This window comes from Nothoprocta perdicaria, unplaced genomic scaffold (genome assembly GCF_003342845.1).
Source record: "Nothoprocta perdicaria isolate Ctin4 unplaced genomic scaffold, notPer1 scaffold_21, whole genome shotgun sequence".
NCBI lineage: Eukaryota > Metazoa > Chordata > Aves > Tinamiformes > Tinamidae > Nothoprocta > Nothoprocta perdicaria.
In genome coordinates, this window is record NW_020455316.1 from 4,090,217 (window position 1) to 4,106,919 (window position 16,703).

The following is a 16,703-nucleotide window of genomic DNA, read 5'->3' on the forward strand; positions in this document are numbered from 1 at the left end:
GGGGGCGGCCGGGCCGGGGGGGCGCGGGAGGGCGGGCGCGCGGGGCCCTCCATCCATCCATCCATCCATCCATCCCTCCTTCCCTCCACCCATCCCTCCACCCATCCCTCCATCCGCGCCTCTGTCCTGCTCTCCGCCGCAGAGCCGCCGGCCGCGCCGCCCGCCCGCCCGCGAAGATGTCGGGCCAGACGCTGACGGACCGCATCGCCGCCGCGCAGTACAGCGTGACGGGCTCGGCCGTGGCCAGGGCCGTCTGCAAGGCCACCACGCACGAGGTGATGGGCCCCAAGAAGAAGCACCTGGACTGTGAGCATCGCTTCCCCGCCGGCGCGCGGGCAGCCTCCGGGCGGGATGAGCTGTCGCTGCGCGGCTTCGCTTATTGCATAATACGGCTCCTGCAGCCATTTTTCTTTCCCCTTGACCCCGGCTCTCCTCGCCGGGGAGGCAGCGCCTCGCGGAGCGCGGGCTCTGGGGCCGGGAGCCCCAGGTGCTGGCGCCCGTCGTCATCGCTGCCCGCTGCGGTGCCCGGGGTGCCGGCAGAGGCACCCGCATGGGGCCGGAGCCTGGCCCGGGGCTGGAGGCCAGGGGCTATCGGGAGCGAGGCTAGGGATTGTCAGGTCAAAGCAAGGGGCTATGGAGGCCAGGGGCTATGGAGGCCAGGGACTATCAGGGCTAGTGGCCAGGGGCTCCCAGGAGCAAGTCCGGAGGCTCCCAGGAGCAAGGCCGGAGGCTCCCAGGAGCGCAACCAGCTCCACAGCCAATTCCCACAGGGCTCAGCTGGCGGCTCCTTTGGATGCGGGGCTGCTCCGTGGGGCTACGTGTTGGATCAGCCTGTGGAGAGCCCGATGGCTGCTGCTGAGGCCCCACGTGTGTGGAGCAGCTTGGCTGCGGCTGCTGGTCTGCATCCCGTTTCGCTGAGGGTGGCTTTTGGTCTCGGGTACCTTCAGCCTGCCCCGGGCTTTTATTAACTAGTTAATGTGTGAAAGGAGCTCGAGGCCATGGTGTTTGTGAAAATATCATGAGCTGGTCATGTCTCGTCTTGACAGGTTTACTGACTACTTCGCAAACCACTCCCCCTCTTTATTTTTAACTACCTTTTTTTTTTGCTTTTAATGCTGACACATGTCAAAAATACTTTAAAGGGGGTCTTATAACAAGCAGCACTTGTTACTAAGAAAATACAGTGCAGCTGCATGGAAGTACAGCTCTAATGAAGATATAATTCTAAAAAACAGGTTGTATTACTTCTAGAAAATAATTCCAAGCTTCAGTGCTAGTGGCTACATAGCTAACCCTTAAAGTGACATGTGACATGCCAGTCTGCAAGTGTATCTAAATAATCCACTGGAGGTGCATCTCCAAATAATCTACTGGAGATGCATGCCTAAAAGATGGAGATGTCAGCAGCACTGACTGGAGACTTGGGCCTAAATCTTTGTTTAGACAGACTGGCTGTTGTAATGTCACTTATTTATCATTGAGGATGGAATAATCTCATCAGTGGGAGGAGATATATTCAAAATTGTGGACTGTAAATGAAAGAAAAATTCCCATGTAAAAAAGTGGCACCTGAGCTACTTTGCTTAGGCATTAGGCTTGGGTTTTAAAACATCTCAGAACTGCCAATTGCTAAGCAGTTTCTTGAATTCCATGACACCCTATTTGTGAGCAAGAATTAAAATGGGTGACCTATATTGTGATGAGAGAGTAAAGTTAAAAGTTCATTCTCTGAAAGAGCGGCGCCTTAGTGCGTGCAGGAGGTGCTGCCCGGTGTGAGGAGACTTTGAGGTGTTCTCAGTCCCGTGGCTGCCTGCAGTGGAAGGTGGCTAATGTCGCTTGAAAACGTGGAGAAAGGGTAAAGGGTAAAAGGAGTGGTGACTGCAGATGAGTTTTGAGCTGCAATGTGAAGGATTGAGAGCATTACAACTTCAAGGAGCTGAGGCAGTTGGAGCGCTCCTTTACAAAGAGGCACGTGAAGGGGAGGAGAAAAGTGATGTGGGAGACCAAGTACTCGAGTGTTAAGCTGTCCATGATGCTCTGTGGTAGATGGATGGTGAGAGTAGTAAATAGCAAATGGAGCCCTGCAGTTAAAGGCTATTTCTGTCAGGCCTAGAGCTACAGTCATGGTGTGGCGCTTCTGCATCCTCTGTGGACCTCTGTAATTTTATTTAGTGCTTTAGTGGCCAAGTGTCGTGTCATACAACGTGTCTTCCTGGTGCCCTCGTTGGCAGCTGGGCTTTATGGGTGAAATGGAGAGATTTTGGTGAATGGGTTTAATGCATAGCAGCGCGGCGGGCTGGCGAGGACGGGGCGCAAATGAGCCTGTGCTCAGGTGTTTGGTGCAGAGGATATTCATTCTGCAGGGCTGTGGAAAGATGTCGGTTCACAAGTTAATTTTAGGTGACTGCTGATTAAATAGAGCAACTTGCTCCAAGCAGCTGAAGCATGGCTTGTGCGTGTGCATGTGTAAGGGAGAAAACAGGATTACTGTCTCTTACAAGCAGAAGCTGACCTGCCAAGTGTTTCCCTTTGCTTAGTTTTTCTGCTTTTGTGCTTGCCTGGCTTATAAATGCAGTCTGTAATATGGATGCAGTGTCGTGGCCCTCCTTTAGTGTGCTCCCTGGGCCTGGCACTGGTCTCTCTGTACAATGGAGGAGCCCTTAGGTGTGGTTAGATTGGTCTCGTACTCTCATTAGTATAACTTACATTTCCATGAATTCCAGCTCTCTCAAACTTCCAGCAAACACTGGAAGTTAGTGCCATGTGACATTAAATGAATTCCCTAGCTTTTGTGGGGAGGACTGTAACAACAGGATAATTTTGATGTTTTGGGGCAAGCCATTGGCAGTTAACACATTAGAGCCTAGTGCTTTCAGACTTGCAAACGTATAATCCCTTTAAAAGGTGGAATGAGTGAAATGATACACACACATATATATGTGTCTATATATGTAGTTATGTTAAAGAGATTTGACCTGTGGTGCTCCAGCTGAGAGGCTGTCCTGGTGCACAGCACAGAAGATTTATTCTTAGATTTGCTCTGGAAGCTTCACTGAGGGTTTAATTGTGGGGGGCAAGTAAAAGCCCCCTCCCAGCTTTAAAGAAATGGTTTGGGTTGCATCAGCAGGGGGAAAGGTGCCGAGGAAGGAAGGCAGACTTCGAGATGCCAGAGAAGTCAGTCGACCCGAGTAGAGCACTGGTTTCTGTACGGGAGCTACCTCAGAAACAGATCATGAATCTTCCGTTTAGAGCAGTGAAATGGAAACCAGCGAGGCTGTTAAATCTGCACCTGGGTGTAACACAAGTTCCTGCTGCTGAACATGCTCAAAATGGCTGGGTTTTCCCTTCGCTTACTCTGTCAAGTGAACTGTTGTGCAGCAGGAGGAAGTTCTGGAGCATTTGCTCTAAAAAGACCGTGCAGTGCCTCCTTACTCTTCCAAAATAATTCATGTTAGGTGGAAAGCCCTTCCAAAGGCCTTACAGAAAGCCATGAGGTTTCCATGAAATGTGGAAACAGGGCAGCTTATGATGGAGACTTGGTTTGCTGTGGTTGAGGTGACCTGTGCATCTGTGTGCAGGTGCAGCAGCGTGCTTCTATCTCAAGTGTAAGTCTGTGTGTTGAGATGGAGCTGGCAAACACAGGCACTGAGAGGAACCCCAGATGAATCCTGCTGGGAGCTCCAGGGCGGGACGGGTGCCGGTAATTTGCTCATTCGGATGCTTATCCTTGCTGCCTTTTGCCTTGGTTCTGCAAACTGTAGCAATGGCTGCACATGTCTTGGTCTAGTGTTAGATCAGAAGGCCCTGAAGCAGTGGGTTAAGCTATTTCCAAAGGTTAATTCAGATAAAGGTACTAGGGGCACACAGGTTAACTCTAGAAACATCCACCTCATTGCTTGTGAGTGCCTGCAGTTCTGTCCCTAGCTATTGGGAAAGGTGGGAGCCAGTGGCCCTATCTTCCATTGCTGACCCTCAGAGGCCGGTGCTGTTAAATTATGTGTGTTTTTGCTATCGAAGTGATTTGGAGACCGTTCCAAGGCTGCTGGCACTCGTGTCCCTTTTTCCAGCTGGATAGTGCAGACCTGCTAGTGCTGCAGTGCTCTGCAGTCTAAGCTGCGCTTAGTCTTTAAAGATCTTCATAAAAGGCTGCCCCAAACTCAACCTTTGCAGATTTCTCCTAACAAAGCTACTTGTGCATGTCCTGATGTATCTTATATTGCAGTCATTTGTGAGTTTGGTACAAGACAACAGACTACTTAGAGGCTGGCATTGAGGATTAGTTGTAATGCGGTGTCTTGCTTATTTTTTATTTTATTTTTTTTCTTCTCACAACTGGGATTTAGCCTAAATTATTAATTCCGTGTCACCCTAATGAATCTCCTCTTCCCTCACCCCTGAAAAGAAAAAAAGAAAACTCCAAGCAGTTCTTTTATTTTATTTACTAATATATCAGCAGAGCTTTTTCTCTAAGTTGCCATCCTTCTCCGTGTTGAATAGCTCTGTTTCTGTGCACTCCCCTCACACTGCCCCGTAGAATAACACGGGAATCTTGCTTCATTCCAGAGTTCATTCCACTCCAAATGGGAGTGTAAAACGTCTGTGGTGGGTAAGGAGAGCTGATAAGAAACCCTTCGGAATCAGCTGATCTTGAGGAGTTGAGTGACACAACCCTCAGTGCCCACCCTTGCCCCATTTCAGTGCTATTTTTAAGGCATGTGTAATGCCAACAGAAGGATGCCCTTTTTAATTAAACCGACACTAATAGATCAGCATGTGGGTAATGGTGGAAGAGCCAGTACTTGGCTAGGTAATTGAAAAATATGTTTTGCATCTAACAATCCGCGTTAAGCTTTAAAGGCTGAAACTTGGGCAGGGTCTGTTGATCTTGCCAGTGGGGCCCGTTCCTACATACGGTTTCCTCTGTAAGGAAAAGGGGGATAAGCACAGCAGGTACCTAGTGTCTTGTTAAACTTGCTCTTCTGCATCTAAAAAGGGCATCTAGGTAAAACTAGATTGATCAGTTCTACCTCCCTTCCACCCCGCCTTTGCTTTTCTTTGGCTTGAGGGGGAAAAATATATATATATATATATTTTTTTTTTCTTAGTCTGCTTTGAGTAGTCATTAGGAACTTTCAGTTATTTTTTTGCCATTCTGGAAGGGGAGGACAATAAACAGTGACCAATCCACAATTTTCATCAGTTCTGTTTAGCAAGGGAGTATGGTCCCAGCACAGTCCCAGTGTTGTTCTCTTGCAGCCCGGGCAGCAGCAGCTGAACTTTAAAGATCTGTGGTTTGGTTTGCTTTCATTTACTGGCCTGTTCTTAATTTGTTTCCCCAGCCTGCTCCTAAAGCCCATATCTCCACCATGTTCCTTACCTGGTGCTCAGGAGTCAGGACTTCTGTAAGGCCTCCAAGGAAGGCCTTGGTTAGTATGAAGGTCAGTCCTTCTGTGTGTGCCCTGTGCAGGGTTCTCCAAAGGGCTTAAAGTGCATGAAAGTGCACACAGCACTCCTGGGTTTCTGATTTTGTTTTTATTTTCTCCTTGGTGCTGCTGGTTAAGTGGAGGTGGCAGCAGCAACATGTAATACATCTCGGCCTCCTGGAGCCCTGTGGTACCTTGAGGCTCGCTGGCAATCGAAAGAATTTCCCTTCCAAGAATATTCTTTTGATAGAGATGAACCTGAACTGAAGAAGAGTGCTTGCTGACAGATTAGTCTTTGCTTTGGACAAAATAGTAATAGACCAGAGGCACACCTGCCTATTTCTTGCCTGTTTTCAAGGTTCTTGAGGCTGCTTGTGCTCCTCCTACCCATTTCCTGCATGTGCTTTGGCTGAAAAGCATCACCAAGTGCTGGATGAAACTTGGTTCTCCAGACTTCCAGGACACTGTGGACTGAATAAGAACAATGTTATACGTATAACTAGTTATAATCAATGTAACTGTTGTTATATAGAATACAATAACAATTGTATAACAACATTATACGACATTATTATGCCATCATAATATTATGGTTGGAAAGATTGGCCGTGAAAGCAAAACAGCAATAAGAAGTTGGTCAGGGAAAGAATCTTAGCACAGGACTTGTAGTGTTCTGTAAAAATGAGTAATCCAGCACTAAGTTGAACTCTGAACTCAGACTAAAGGTGTGATACAAGAAACCTCCCTGGCAGCTTTGCAGGCGCTGATGCACAGCGCGGCATTTGCTGCAGTGGTTCTGGTTCCCTGTTCAGGGCTGGGGGTAGCAGTAGTGTTTTTTAATGGGAAGCATCATTGATACATTGACATTAGAGTTTCCCACCCCATAAGACTCAGCTTGGTTGTTTAGCTTCCCAACTGGCTGAAATTTGTCTTGGATGAGAGTTTTGGGGGTTAAACAAAACCAAATAAAACAGGTGTTGGCAATTGCTAGAAAGTAATCAGAATACTTGGCAGGGGATAGCTTATCATTTAAAATATTATACCTGCTTTTTCTGGAGTCTTGCAAGCCTCATAGCAGACCCTAAAACAATCTTTGATACTTTTAATGTTGCTATCTCGATCGTGTTTTATTTCAGCAAAGCAGCCCCGAGACAGAGTGCGGAACAACCTGAGGAAGGTTTGCCAGGCTGGGCTCGGGTTTAGGTGGGAATGGTGGGTAGTTGCCAGTAAGCTGCTTGGGCTCCCAGGTTCACCCCTTTGCGTGGTGAGACGTGGTTGCTGAAGCACTCGGGTTGTAGCTCACGAGGAGAGCGGCTGTATCAGCAGCCTGGACTGGTGTTAAGAGATAGTATTGGACATGAGCCTTGAAGGATGTGGCCGTGTGCCCTTAGGTGGGATATTGGAACAGAGCTTCTTCCCGTGCTGCTGGTGAGTGGTAGCAGCTCCCGGGTGCTTGAGGTTCACAGTTTGTTCACAGGCACCACGTAGCACTTGGAAACACACTGAATTGTCCCTGGCTTCCAGGCTAACCAAGTCTGAGCACCCTCCTCCTCCTCCTTCCTGTCCAGGACAACAGGAAATGATGCTTTGTTCGGGGCTCTGTCTGTATTTTGATCTAGTTTAATGAAGGAGCTACATGTGGAGGAGTCCCCATGTTGCGCCTCCGTTGCACTAGCTGTGGCTGTGGTCTGTGCTGGGACACCAAGTGTCACTTGCCTTTCGTAAAGAGTCTCTTGTTCTTGCCATGGATAAATCTTGTCTCAGAGGAGGAAATAGGAGCACACAGGTAGGCTCCTTCTTGAAGGCCATGAAGAAAATGCATCGTGCCTCAAGGAACCAAATCCATCAAAGGACCCAAAGCCAGGTTGTTGCAGGGAAGTGCCCTACACTTTGTTCTTCTGGGAGTGTGGGACAAGGCTGGGACGACAACAGCCCAGAGAGCCGATGGCTTCACGGTGAGAGCTGGCTTGGCAGCAGCAGGGATGACACGGCGGCAGCGGAGGCTTCCAGAGCAGATGGTCGGGGGAGCCTGCGGAGCCGGCGGCCTCCTGGCCGCTCTGGCATCGCTTCGGGATCTCAGCGGCTAGCCGGTGCTTTGCAGAGTGCTCCAAAGTGGTGCTCTGCAGAAACCAGAGCGGGACGTGGCTGCTCAAAACACGAATAAAAGACCAACCTGGCGCAGGTTGGGGAATGTCTTGGGGATGTCTAGGAGTTTGGGGAGGCGGGGTGGAAGAGAGGAAGGGTTTCAGAATAAGGCCGTGATTTGTTACCTTGCCATAAGGCAGGACTCCATCAGTTAAGACATACATCACGCATCATCCAGAATCCCAGGTACCTGCGCTCAAGTGGGAGATAAAGCTGCTTTCAGAGGAACTCTTCCTTCTTTCACCTCTCACTTCAGGGAGCGAAGCACTTCTGTGAAGGGGGGGAAGTAAGCTGGCTTTTTTCCTTCAGGATCTTGTGTCTGATTATACAGAGGTTGGATATAGAGACAATCTTTAACATGTTCTTGCATCAGTTCTTCAGCAACCCTGGAGTTTTAAAACTCAGCCTTCTCAACTGGAGATTTGAGTTTAGATTTTATTGTGTGACTTCTGAGTTTGAAGTACAGTTCCGGTGCTTATAGCCCTTTCTCTTAAGTTTTATAGCTTCATCTAAGCCTAATCGTGGGAGAATATACATTCTGCTACGGGGCTGCTGGGGAAGTCAGCGTATCTTGTGTGTGAGTAGTTGGATAACAGGCACGATTTCTAATGAAGGTTTTAATTGCCAGAAATGAGCCATCAGAGCCCCGTTTTCCAATGAGAGTCCTGCCTGGAGCTTTCCTTCAACCTAAACAGTATGGAGGCTCTTGGGTTTGGCAAAGCTTTACTTAAACTTGGAAAGGTTCTGCTGTTTGTGAATGGCAGCAGCGTTAGCAAAGGTTGTTCCCTTTGATGTAGGAGAGCTCGGGGTGTTGCTCTGGTTTATCAGGAGGCTGGGGAATGTGCTTGGCATAACTGCTGCTTCCCGCATAGAGCGTCGCTGCGGTGGGGTCTCACCGTCCTGCTCCTGAATAGGTGTGATGGGACTGTCTGAATGCCATAAAAACACCCTCCAGATGCAGCGGTGGCTTGCAACTGCTAGATAGCCAGTTATTGTCATTAAAAACAGAAAAAAAAAAATCAGTGCTGACAGCATCTTCCAGCTCTCAGGCAGATGTTCCGTTTAGTTTGCTGGCAGAGTGTTCTGCAACGGTAAGAAATCGGTGGGGTACGGAAGGCTGTAGACTCTTGTTGAGTAGTGAAGTTGGTACTACTGGTAGTTGGTGGTTTTTATAGTGTGTGAGACTCGAGCCCAGCTGTTTGTGGCAGAAGTAAAGGCTTCCTGCTTAACTTCTTGTGCAGTGTAAGGGAACGAAGGCCAAGAAAACGTGTGTAAGGGAATGAAGACCAAGGAAATATGTATTTAGTTTCGTCCTACTGCCTTTGGTTTGAGTAGGGGGAGAATTAAGCTCCTCCTAACCCTCAAGGACATCGGTTTGGTAAGACTTGCTTTAACGCACAACACTCAGGCCCGAGACAACGCTCCGGAGTTAGGAATTGTGCACCAGGGCACAGGGAGGAGACAAAACGGATCGAAACCCTCGCAGCCATTTGTAAGGTGCCGGCTGGTTGGAAGTGCTTTGCTGTGGCTCTAGAAAAGTAGAAGGTCGTGCTCTTACGCTGCCTGCAGGGGCAGGTTTGCATTACACGGGTGTCTTTTTTCCTGTAGGTTGCTAATACTGGCCCTGGGATGGGCTGGGTAGTTTTTGTTTGGTAGTTTTGTGAAAAAGGATGAGTAATGGCATTTCTTCCAAGCAACTGCTCTTTTATTTTAACTTTATAACTGTCGTTAAGTGTCAATGCAATGTTAAGTTTCTTAAGTTTGGTAAAAAGGTGTTTAGAGGTTGCTGAGGCTGGTGTTTGCTGCAAACCAGTAAAATATAGCAGTGGCACTTCAGGCTCCAGAATTACCTGATGTTTCATAGCAGCTGCCTGGTTTCTGTCTTTGAGCAGAAAAACACACACAGGAGTTGGTCTTGTGCTGCAGGACTTGGATGGGGAGAAGGTCGGAGCGGGAAGGCTGAAACTGAGGAGGGGAACGTGGCCGCAGGAGTTTCTTTTCTTTCCCCTCCCTTTGGTGAGCTGTTATTCTTGAGTGAGAGAAGTGTTCTTTGGTGTTCAGAAAGGTAAATTTGGTGAAAATTTTGTTCAAGATAGAACTTTTTATTTCTTTGGGCAGGGAAGAAGAATCCATGCTTAATAACTAAGTAAAGATTCCAGAAAACGGTAGCATGGGGAGGAAAAGAAGCAGCAGTCTTTGACTGGGCCTTCTCCTGCCTGCTTGGGGTTCTGGCTTCAAGCATGTGAGACTGAAAAACTGCTCTCCATAGTGCATTTTTAGTAGAGAACTTAAGCTGTGACCCATGTTCTGACTCATTACTGCAGATGATACTTAATTCCTGTGTAGAGTAGATGCTTTTATCCTTCTGAATAGCTGGATCTTGGGTGTCAGGGAGGTCTCAGACTTCGTTTATAGGATATATTAATCGCTAATGAACTGGCAGCCTTGAAGACGACGCTCAGCGCATCAGTGGCTGCTCCTCAGGCTTGGGCTGCTGCAGGTGGCCCCAACGTCCTGTCAGGTGTGTGACCTTCGAGGAGGGCACGTGAACACTAAAGGCAATATACTCTTCCACAGAGCCAGTGAGACTGAGTTTGGGGAGCTTTTAAGTAGGAGGTGCTCGTAACTCATGGAGCTTCAGGGAGTTGTTCATGGTGGGAATTGTTTGGCATTGTATGATCACGTATTCACCTTTATTAACAAGGTGTAGAGCAAGTGCCTTGGTTGTGTCCTTTCAGAGCCAGGAGACAGCTGCTTGACAGTTACCCCTTTATCTTCCCCTTTGCAAGAGAGCTTCAACTGAGCCTTTCATGAGGAAAAACTATGTACATGCAGATCATTAACAGCCAGAAGGAACCTACATTGAACTGAACTGAACTTAACTTAATAATGTTAATGAGCTTGGATGGGTTTTGCAGATGACTAGAAGGCTGAATATCTTGCTTTGGCGTGGGGGGAAGGAAGGGCACAGAACATCAAAGCAGCCATATATAGAGAGAGATATGAGAAGTGGGTTTTTCAGATATGTTTTCAGAATGGGCGTTTCCTGATACGGAAAGTCGCGCTCTGCTGTATTTATAAAGGAGTACTGTGAGGGTAAGATGGTTCTACGTCTAATTAAACTCTCAATTTGAAAAATAATTGCTCCAACAGAAGTCTGCTGCTACTCTAAAACTGTTGCCCTGTCTCTTCTTCATCTCTTCATGTGACTGATGATAGTGAAAAAGAGACTTTTTTCTCGTTACGAATTGCATGTTGGCAGAGAGGAAGACACTGTGAATGAAGGTTCTCTTGGTGCAGGCCACAGCAGTGCGGTCAGTGCCTTACTGTGGGGAGCACCAAAGCTTCAGGATGGGCAGCGAGGGTTTGCCATGACTGAAGGGTTGAGGTTGGCTGAGGAAGAAGCTGAGGACGGAGGGAGCAGGTCCTCCCGTGTCCCATGGCCCCATGGCCATAGTGGCATCAGTGGGAAAGTCCTTGCACATCTGGAGAGCCTCTCTTTTGTGGGAGACGGTATTTGGGTCCGTGGGGTTGACAGGAGCTTGGAAGTGCGTGGAAGGTGATGGACCCTGCCAAAGGGTTGGCTGGATAGGGTCGGGGTGAGGTCTCGTGGCTCTTGTGGTAGACTTTTGGGGAGGGAGGAGTAGACAGCAAGGGCTGCCGTTAGGTTTAGGGAGGTTATTTCAATAAACATTCCATATGTTTAGTGGAGATGAGGCAAGCTCGGGGAGGAAGCAGCAAACTGACCTTCACCCTGCAGTTAAATTCCAGACCCTCCTTTGTGGAACTGCACTGGGTGGTCAAAACCAGCGACGTTCAATCATTAACGTTATCACAGCCAGGGGCTGTAGAAGCAGAGAGGAGCAACGTGGCTCTGCTTTCCCTTCATCTTCTGCTGAACTGCAGTTCAGCCTTGCGGTGGCCAGCGTGACAGTGCAGTGTCTTCCTCATGTGACTGGCACTTCTGCAAGGGAAAACTTCCCCTGCTACTTGCCCAGCTAACCTCAGTGACTGGGGCTCTTAAACCCTTTCTTTAAGCCACTTTCCACTCCTGCCAGCCCAGATTCAGAACAAACCCTGCGTTTCCTTTCCAGAAGGTTCGGTATTTTATTTGAATACTTACAAGCAAGCAAAATCCCTTGCTGAGATTCCTGTAACCCTCGGGGTAATGGCTGTGAGGTCTGGGGGGGGGTTACTGCTGGAGGGAATGGATGCAGCTTGAGAATGGAGTGGGTGACACAGCTAAAATGTGGAGGCAGCTTCGGTGTCGATTGGGCCTGGAAGGGCACAAATACCCGCTGTAGAGGGAGAATCCCTCTGCTCCGCGGGCTGAAGCGAAAGCTCTGGATAACTAATTTACAGACTTGTGGTTTCCTCAGGTATATTAAAGAATCAGGTGGTGTGGTTTTTTTTTTTAAACTGAGTTCCAAAATACAGCTTGAAAAGGCAAAGGAGTGAGAAAAGGTCTCTCAGCTATAGTAGAAGCTCTCATTCCAAAAAAAAAAAAAACCCCAAAATCAAGAAGTGGTTTTAGTGAGACTAAAGAAGTCTGAAGTTCTGAAGACAGTGGAACTGCCTTGCTGTTCTTCCCCCTGCCCTTTCCTATCCACTTAACAAATGAACACCAAAATGAGTTGCACGTTTTAATGGTATCTCTGAGAGGCCACAGAGAGGTGAGGAGTGTTTAGTTGTGTCTTCTGAGTTGTACGCTGACATCTTTCTCAAACTGGCAGGTTTGTCTTGTTATTCGTGAGGAAGTTAATCATGTTCTAGCCTTGCTTCTCTTTGCTGAATAAACTGCACGTGTCTTAAGACTGGGTCAGAAAAGCTGGCTAGTCGGCGAGTGTAAAGTCCAGGTGCTAAGATTTAAGTTAGTGTAAAAGAGTTTACAGCCATTGAGTTCCCCTGCATTTGTGCCTTGTTTTGCATCTGACAAGTTAGCTATAAAACATACGTCCAAGTTCACGTTAAATGTACGGTTCAGACTAGGAATTCTACACTGAATAGGCAGCCAATGAGATGCAAAGGGAGACACAGGAAAATCACATCCTGTGGTTTGGGAATTGCAATTTAGTCGCACAGTGAGCAAAGTGAAGGGTACAGGTCTCCATTTCCCATCTCTTGCCCTTGCAGGAGGACACCTGTGGAAACACTTGCTGTTCTTGCTATACAATTTCCAGGTTTTTGCTCTGCCTCAACTTCAAACTCAGTTTCTGGACTTGGGAATTAGCTGTTCACGTAGTTGAAATAGTTGTGTTTTACAGCAGCAAATTGATCAGGAACACACCCGTAAGCCTTTTGCTCCTATGCTGTGTGCTCCAAACTGAATCAGCTCTGAGGACTGTTTAATACAGCTTGGGATGGGCTGCTCTTCATGCAGTAGGTCTTAATATGATCTGCTTCTCTTCTGCCACCCGAGACTCGCTTACAGTCTGAACGTCTTCAGTGGCTCTTGAAAATCAAGGTTATGCCCTGCCACTGCGTGTCTGCATTTGTGTAGCTTATGAAAATATGATTTGTGCATCTTAATGTTCAGCCAATGTATATCCTGGAATGAAACTCTTTCTTTCTTTCTTTCCTCCAGCCCATTTTTCCCTATCCCAGTGAAGGCAAGTTAGCTCTGTGAGCTCAGTCTTAAACTTGCTCTTAGCTCCTGAGCAAACGCTGCTGCTCTGCATTCAGCAGCGTGTCCTGCACTTGTCACCTGCTCCAGGCACTGCCAAAGGGTAACTTAGCCTGGCACTCAAAGGTGCCGAGGGAAGGAGCTCTGGAAAAGTCAAATTCCTGAAGCCTGATGTGGCTGAATGGGAAGCAGCACTGCAGTAATTAAAGACATATATTTTCCTCTGAAGAAGAGTGAAATGCTGCTTGTGTGTGGTTGCTTTTTTCCTTTTTTTTTCCTCACTGGAAGTAGCAGATTTAAATTTAATCATGCCTCCCTGCCCACTGTACTGTAATTGCTCATGCCCTAAAACAGGGAGAGCTGCAGACTGAAATACTGTCCCCTCCAGCAGTGCGGAGGGGAGGCCGAAATAACGGAGGGATTTTTAGAAGCAGCCCTTGGGTCACATCCCTGAGCAGTGCAGCGTGGCCTCCCTGGCCAGCCCTGCTGTGGGTGGCCTCCTCTGGGCTGGCAGTGTCTCCCATCTGCAAACACCCTGCACGGTTTGTGCCACCCCTCTGCCATAAGGAGCGGAAATACGGAAGTTCAGGGCTGGAAGCTGGCAGCTTTGGTCCATGTTTCCTTGTCATAAGGACGAGTGCTGTAGTCTGAAGTGAACCTTTGGGATGGGGTAGGCTGTGAGCAAGCTGCGTGTGACGCTCCTGGGCTTTGGCTGACTGCACGCTTTAAAATGCACCGAGCAGCCTCACAGAATTAAACACGTGCATATGTCTGCCTTTACAGAGAGATGAAGGGTGGTGGTTTTGGGCTCTGTGAGCTTGAATCAGAATCATAGACCAGCTGAGCTTGGAGGGGACCTCTGGAGCTCATCTAGTCCAAGGCCCAGCTCACGCGGTGTTCCCAGCTCGAGCACATTGCCTGGCCCTTGGTCTGGGCAGCTTTGGAATATCTCCAGGGGCAGAGACTCCACAAGGTCTCTGGACAACCCATCCCGCTGCTTAGTAGGAGAGTAAAGAAGTGTTTCCTTGTGTTCAGACAGAGCTGCCTGCGTTTCAGTGTGTGCCTGATGCCTCTTATCCCAGTGCTGGGCACCCCTGAGAAGAGCCTGGCCCCATCCTGGCTACACTCCCCGTGCAGATACTGCCATCTCCGGGGCAGTAAGCGACGAGTGGTTCCATCTGTACCAGAAACAGAGCTTGCTCTTCTAGTTAAACATCTTAATTTTTAACTTTTTTCTGCATAGGTCTTTGCAGTTTAACCCTCGGGGCTGCTGTTAGGTCTGTGCTGTGCACTGCTGGTGTCTGAGGGCTTGCTGGGCTGCCTGGCACTGCACTGAGTGCAGTCACACAGCAGCAGCCTGTGCTTCCAACTGAGCCTGAAGAAGCAGCTTGTATGAAGTTGTTCCCAGACAACTGGTGTTTATTATAGCGTATGTGACTGAGCAAACTGAGGAAGCCCCAGTAGATGTGGGGAGGAGAAGCCAGTGGGAAGCCTGCTGCCGTCCTGCTGCTGACGAAGCACCTGCCTTGTGTTCTGGTTACTTTCCTGTGTCCAGTTTGTAAATATATCCAGTTTGTAAATGTAAATATATGGGATATTAAGCTGTATTGTCTTCTCGTGCCCTTTCTCCAAGAAATCTACATATTTATTATTTACATATCATATTATCTACATATTTAACGAGGTGCAGTTGTTGGAAAGGGCTCTTATTCTTCAGTGCAAGCTGATGTGTGCCCTGTTTCTCGCTGTGGAAGTGGCCCTTGGGTGCGCTGAGAGCTGCCTGGACCTGCAGCTCCTTGTTGAAGAGCTGCTGGCTGTGACATGGCTGGAGCATTGGTTTCTGGTCGTACCTATTGTGCTGATACAGCTGTATTCCACATACGTGAATATTCCCTATAAATGAAGAATTCGGTGATACTTCTAATGAACCCAGAGCAAGGGAACTGTTGCACTCAGCTTGACAACCCACTAGCTGTAATTTCCTGGGATGGGGCATAGCTTAGGCCAGAACTGTTAGAAAGTCGCTGCAGTTGGGCCAAATAGACAAACACATGCTGTGGTTAGTCTGTACTCATATAACTTCAAAGATTAGTTTTAATTAAGTAGAGCTTAAGCACTGAGCTATTTAGTTAGTGCAGTCGCGCCCTGCAGACCGGTGGGCAGAGGGCTGGGCCATGCTGCAGCCTTCTTCATCTTCCTCATCGTGCCTGACCCCTTCCTTCTGTCTTTCTTACAGACTTGATCCAAGCAACTAATGAAACCAATGTGAATATTCCTCAGATGGCCGACACGCTTTTTGAGCGAGCAACAAACAGTAGCTGGGTGGTTGTGTTCAAAGCCTTAGTCACCACGCATCACCTAATGGTTCACGGCAACGAGGTGAGTGCTGCTTCCAGCTTTGCCCAGCAAGCTCCAAGGTGGGAAGCTCAGCAGGGCTCAGAGGGCACGTGTGAACCTGCGGGACAGGGCACGAACGGCGAGAACGGCTGCTGAAGAGAAACCTCTAGACCTGGAAATGCAACACGTGGCTTTTCAGTTGTGTTTTCCCAGCCCTTGCTTTTTATTGACCCGAGTACACTGGTGTGTCTCTGTAAAATAATAAAATATATATATACCATAAATTATATAAAAAACGAAAACCCTTAAGTTATAAAAATATAGAGAGCTTTTCCTCCCTGGCATTATAGCAAATGTTTTCATGCTATGACTTCTTCTAATATCACAACGTAAGTTGTTACTCCTGAGTAATTTTTCTGTTCCAAGTTTTCAGCCAACTTTCTGATTTGCTTTTCTTGCTTTTTCTGGCCTAGTATTTGATAAGAGACCTGCTCATTATTGAAGTGTGGCCAGAGTTTGGCTGAACCTGAGGGCTGCTAGAAGGCAGTCTGGGAGCAGAGTGGAAATGCAGCTTTGCAAAGAGTGCTGCCTTCAGTCCCATTCAGAATTAGCTCTCTAACTGCTTATTAAATGGTGCATGTAGTACTTTGCACAGAGTTTATTTCTGTGTGTATGATAGGATGTTTACTAGAGGTTTATGTGAAACAATGAACAGCTGAAAGTGGTTTTGAGGAAGCTACAGGAGGCTAAGGTAAAAATCTGGATTTTTTTATGTGTGCTAGGGTTAGATCTGTAAGCTTCTTCCTTGGGAGTTTTGCTTCCTTACAGAGTTTGCAGATGCAGCCAGTGATGAGAAAATAACTTTGTGTTGCAGAGATTCATTCAGTACCTGGCATCTAGAAACACGTTGTTCAACCTCAGCAATTTTCTGGACAAAAGTGGATCTCATGGTAGGTTTCCTCGTGTCTGTTATCGTAACATGAATTTGAATGAGATACTGTTGCTAATTAGCATTGATTCTTCTGGACGGAGGAGCAGATAATATAACTTACAGTTAAAAATGAAATGGAAAACTCTCCTTTTTTCAGTCTTTACTGAATCTTGAATGGTAATTTAGTTACCTAGGAACACCTTTTTTTTTTCCTTTTTTTTTTTTCCTCTAGAGAATTGTCTTT

General features: G+C 47.7%; 1 protein-coding gene across 11 annotated transcripts in view; it reads left to right on the forward strand.

The window, feature by feature from the left end:
* Positions 1-160: 160 nt before the first annotated feature.
* The window catches only part of SNAP91 (synaptosome associated protein 91), a 59,420-nt gene continuing 42,877 nt past the window's right edge, over positions 161-16,703 (forward strand). For all 11 annotated transcript variants that reach the window (XM_026038443.1, XM_026038446.1, XM_026038445.1 and 8 more), the window contains exons 1-3: positions 161-306; positions 15,428-15,570; positions 16,403-16,478. In XM_026038443.1, coding sequence (XP_025894228.1) covers positions 177-306; positions 15,428-15,570; positions 16,403-16,478 — 349 coding nt within the window. In that variant the 5' untranslated portion in view covers positions 161-176. The remainder of the gene's footprint in view (positions 307-15,427; positions 15,571-16,402; positions 16,479-16,703) is intronic.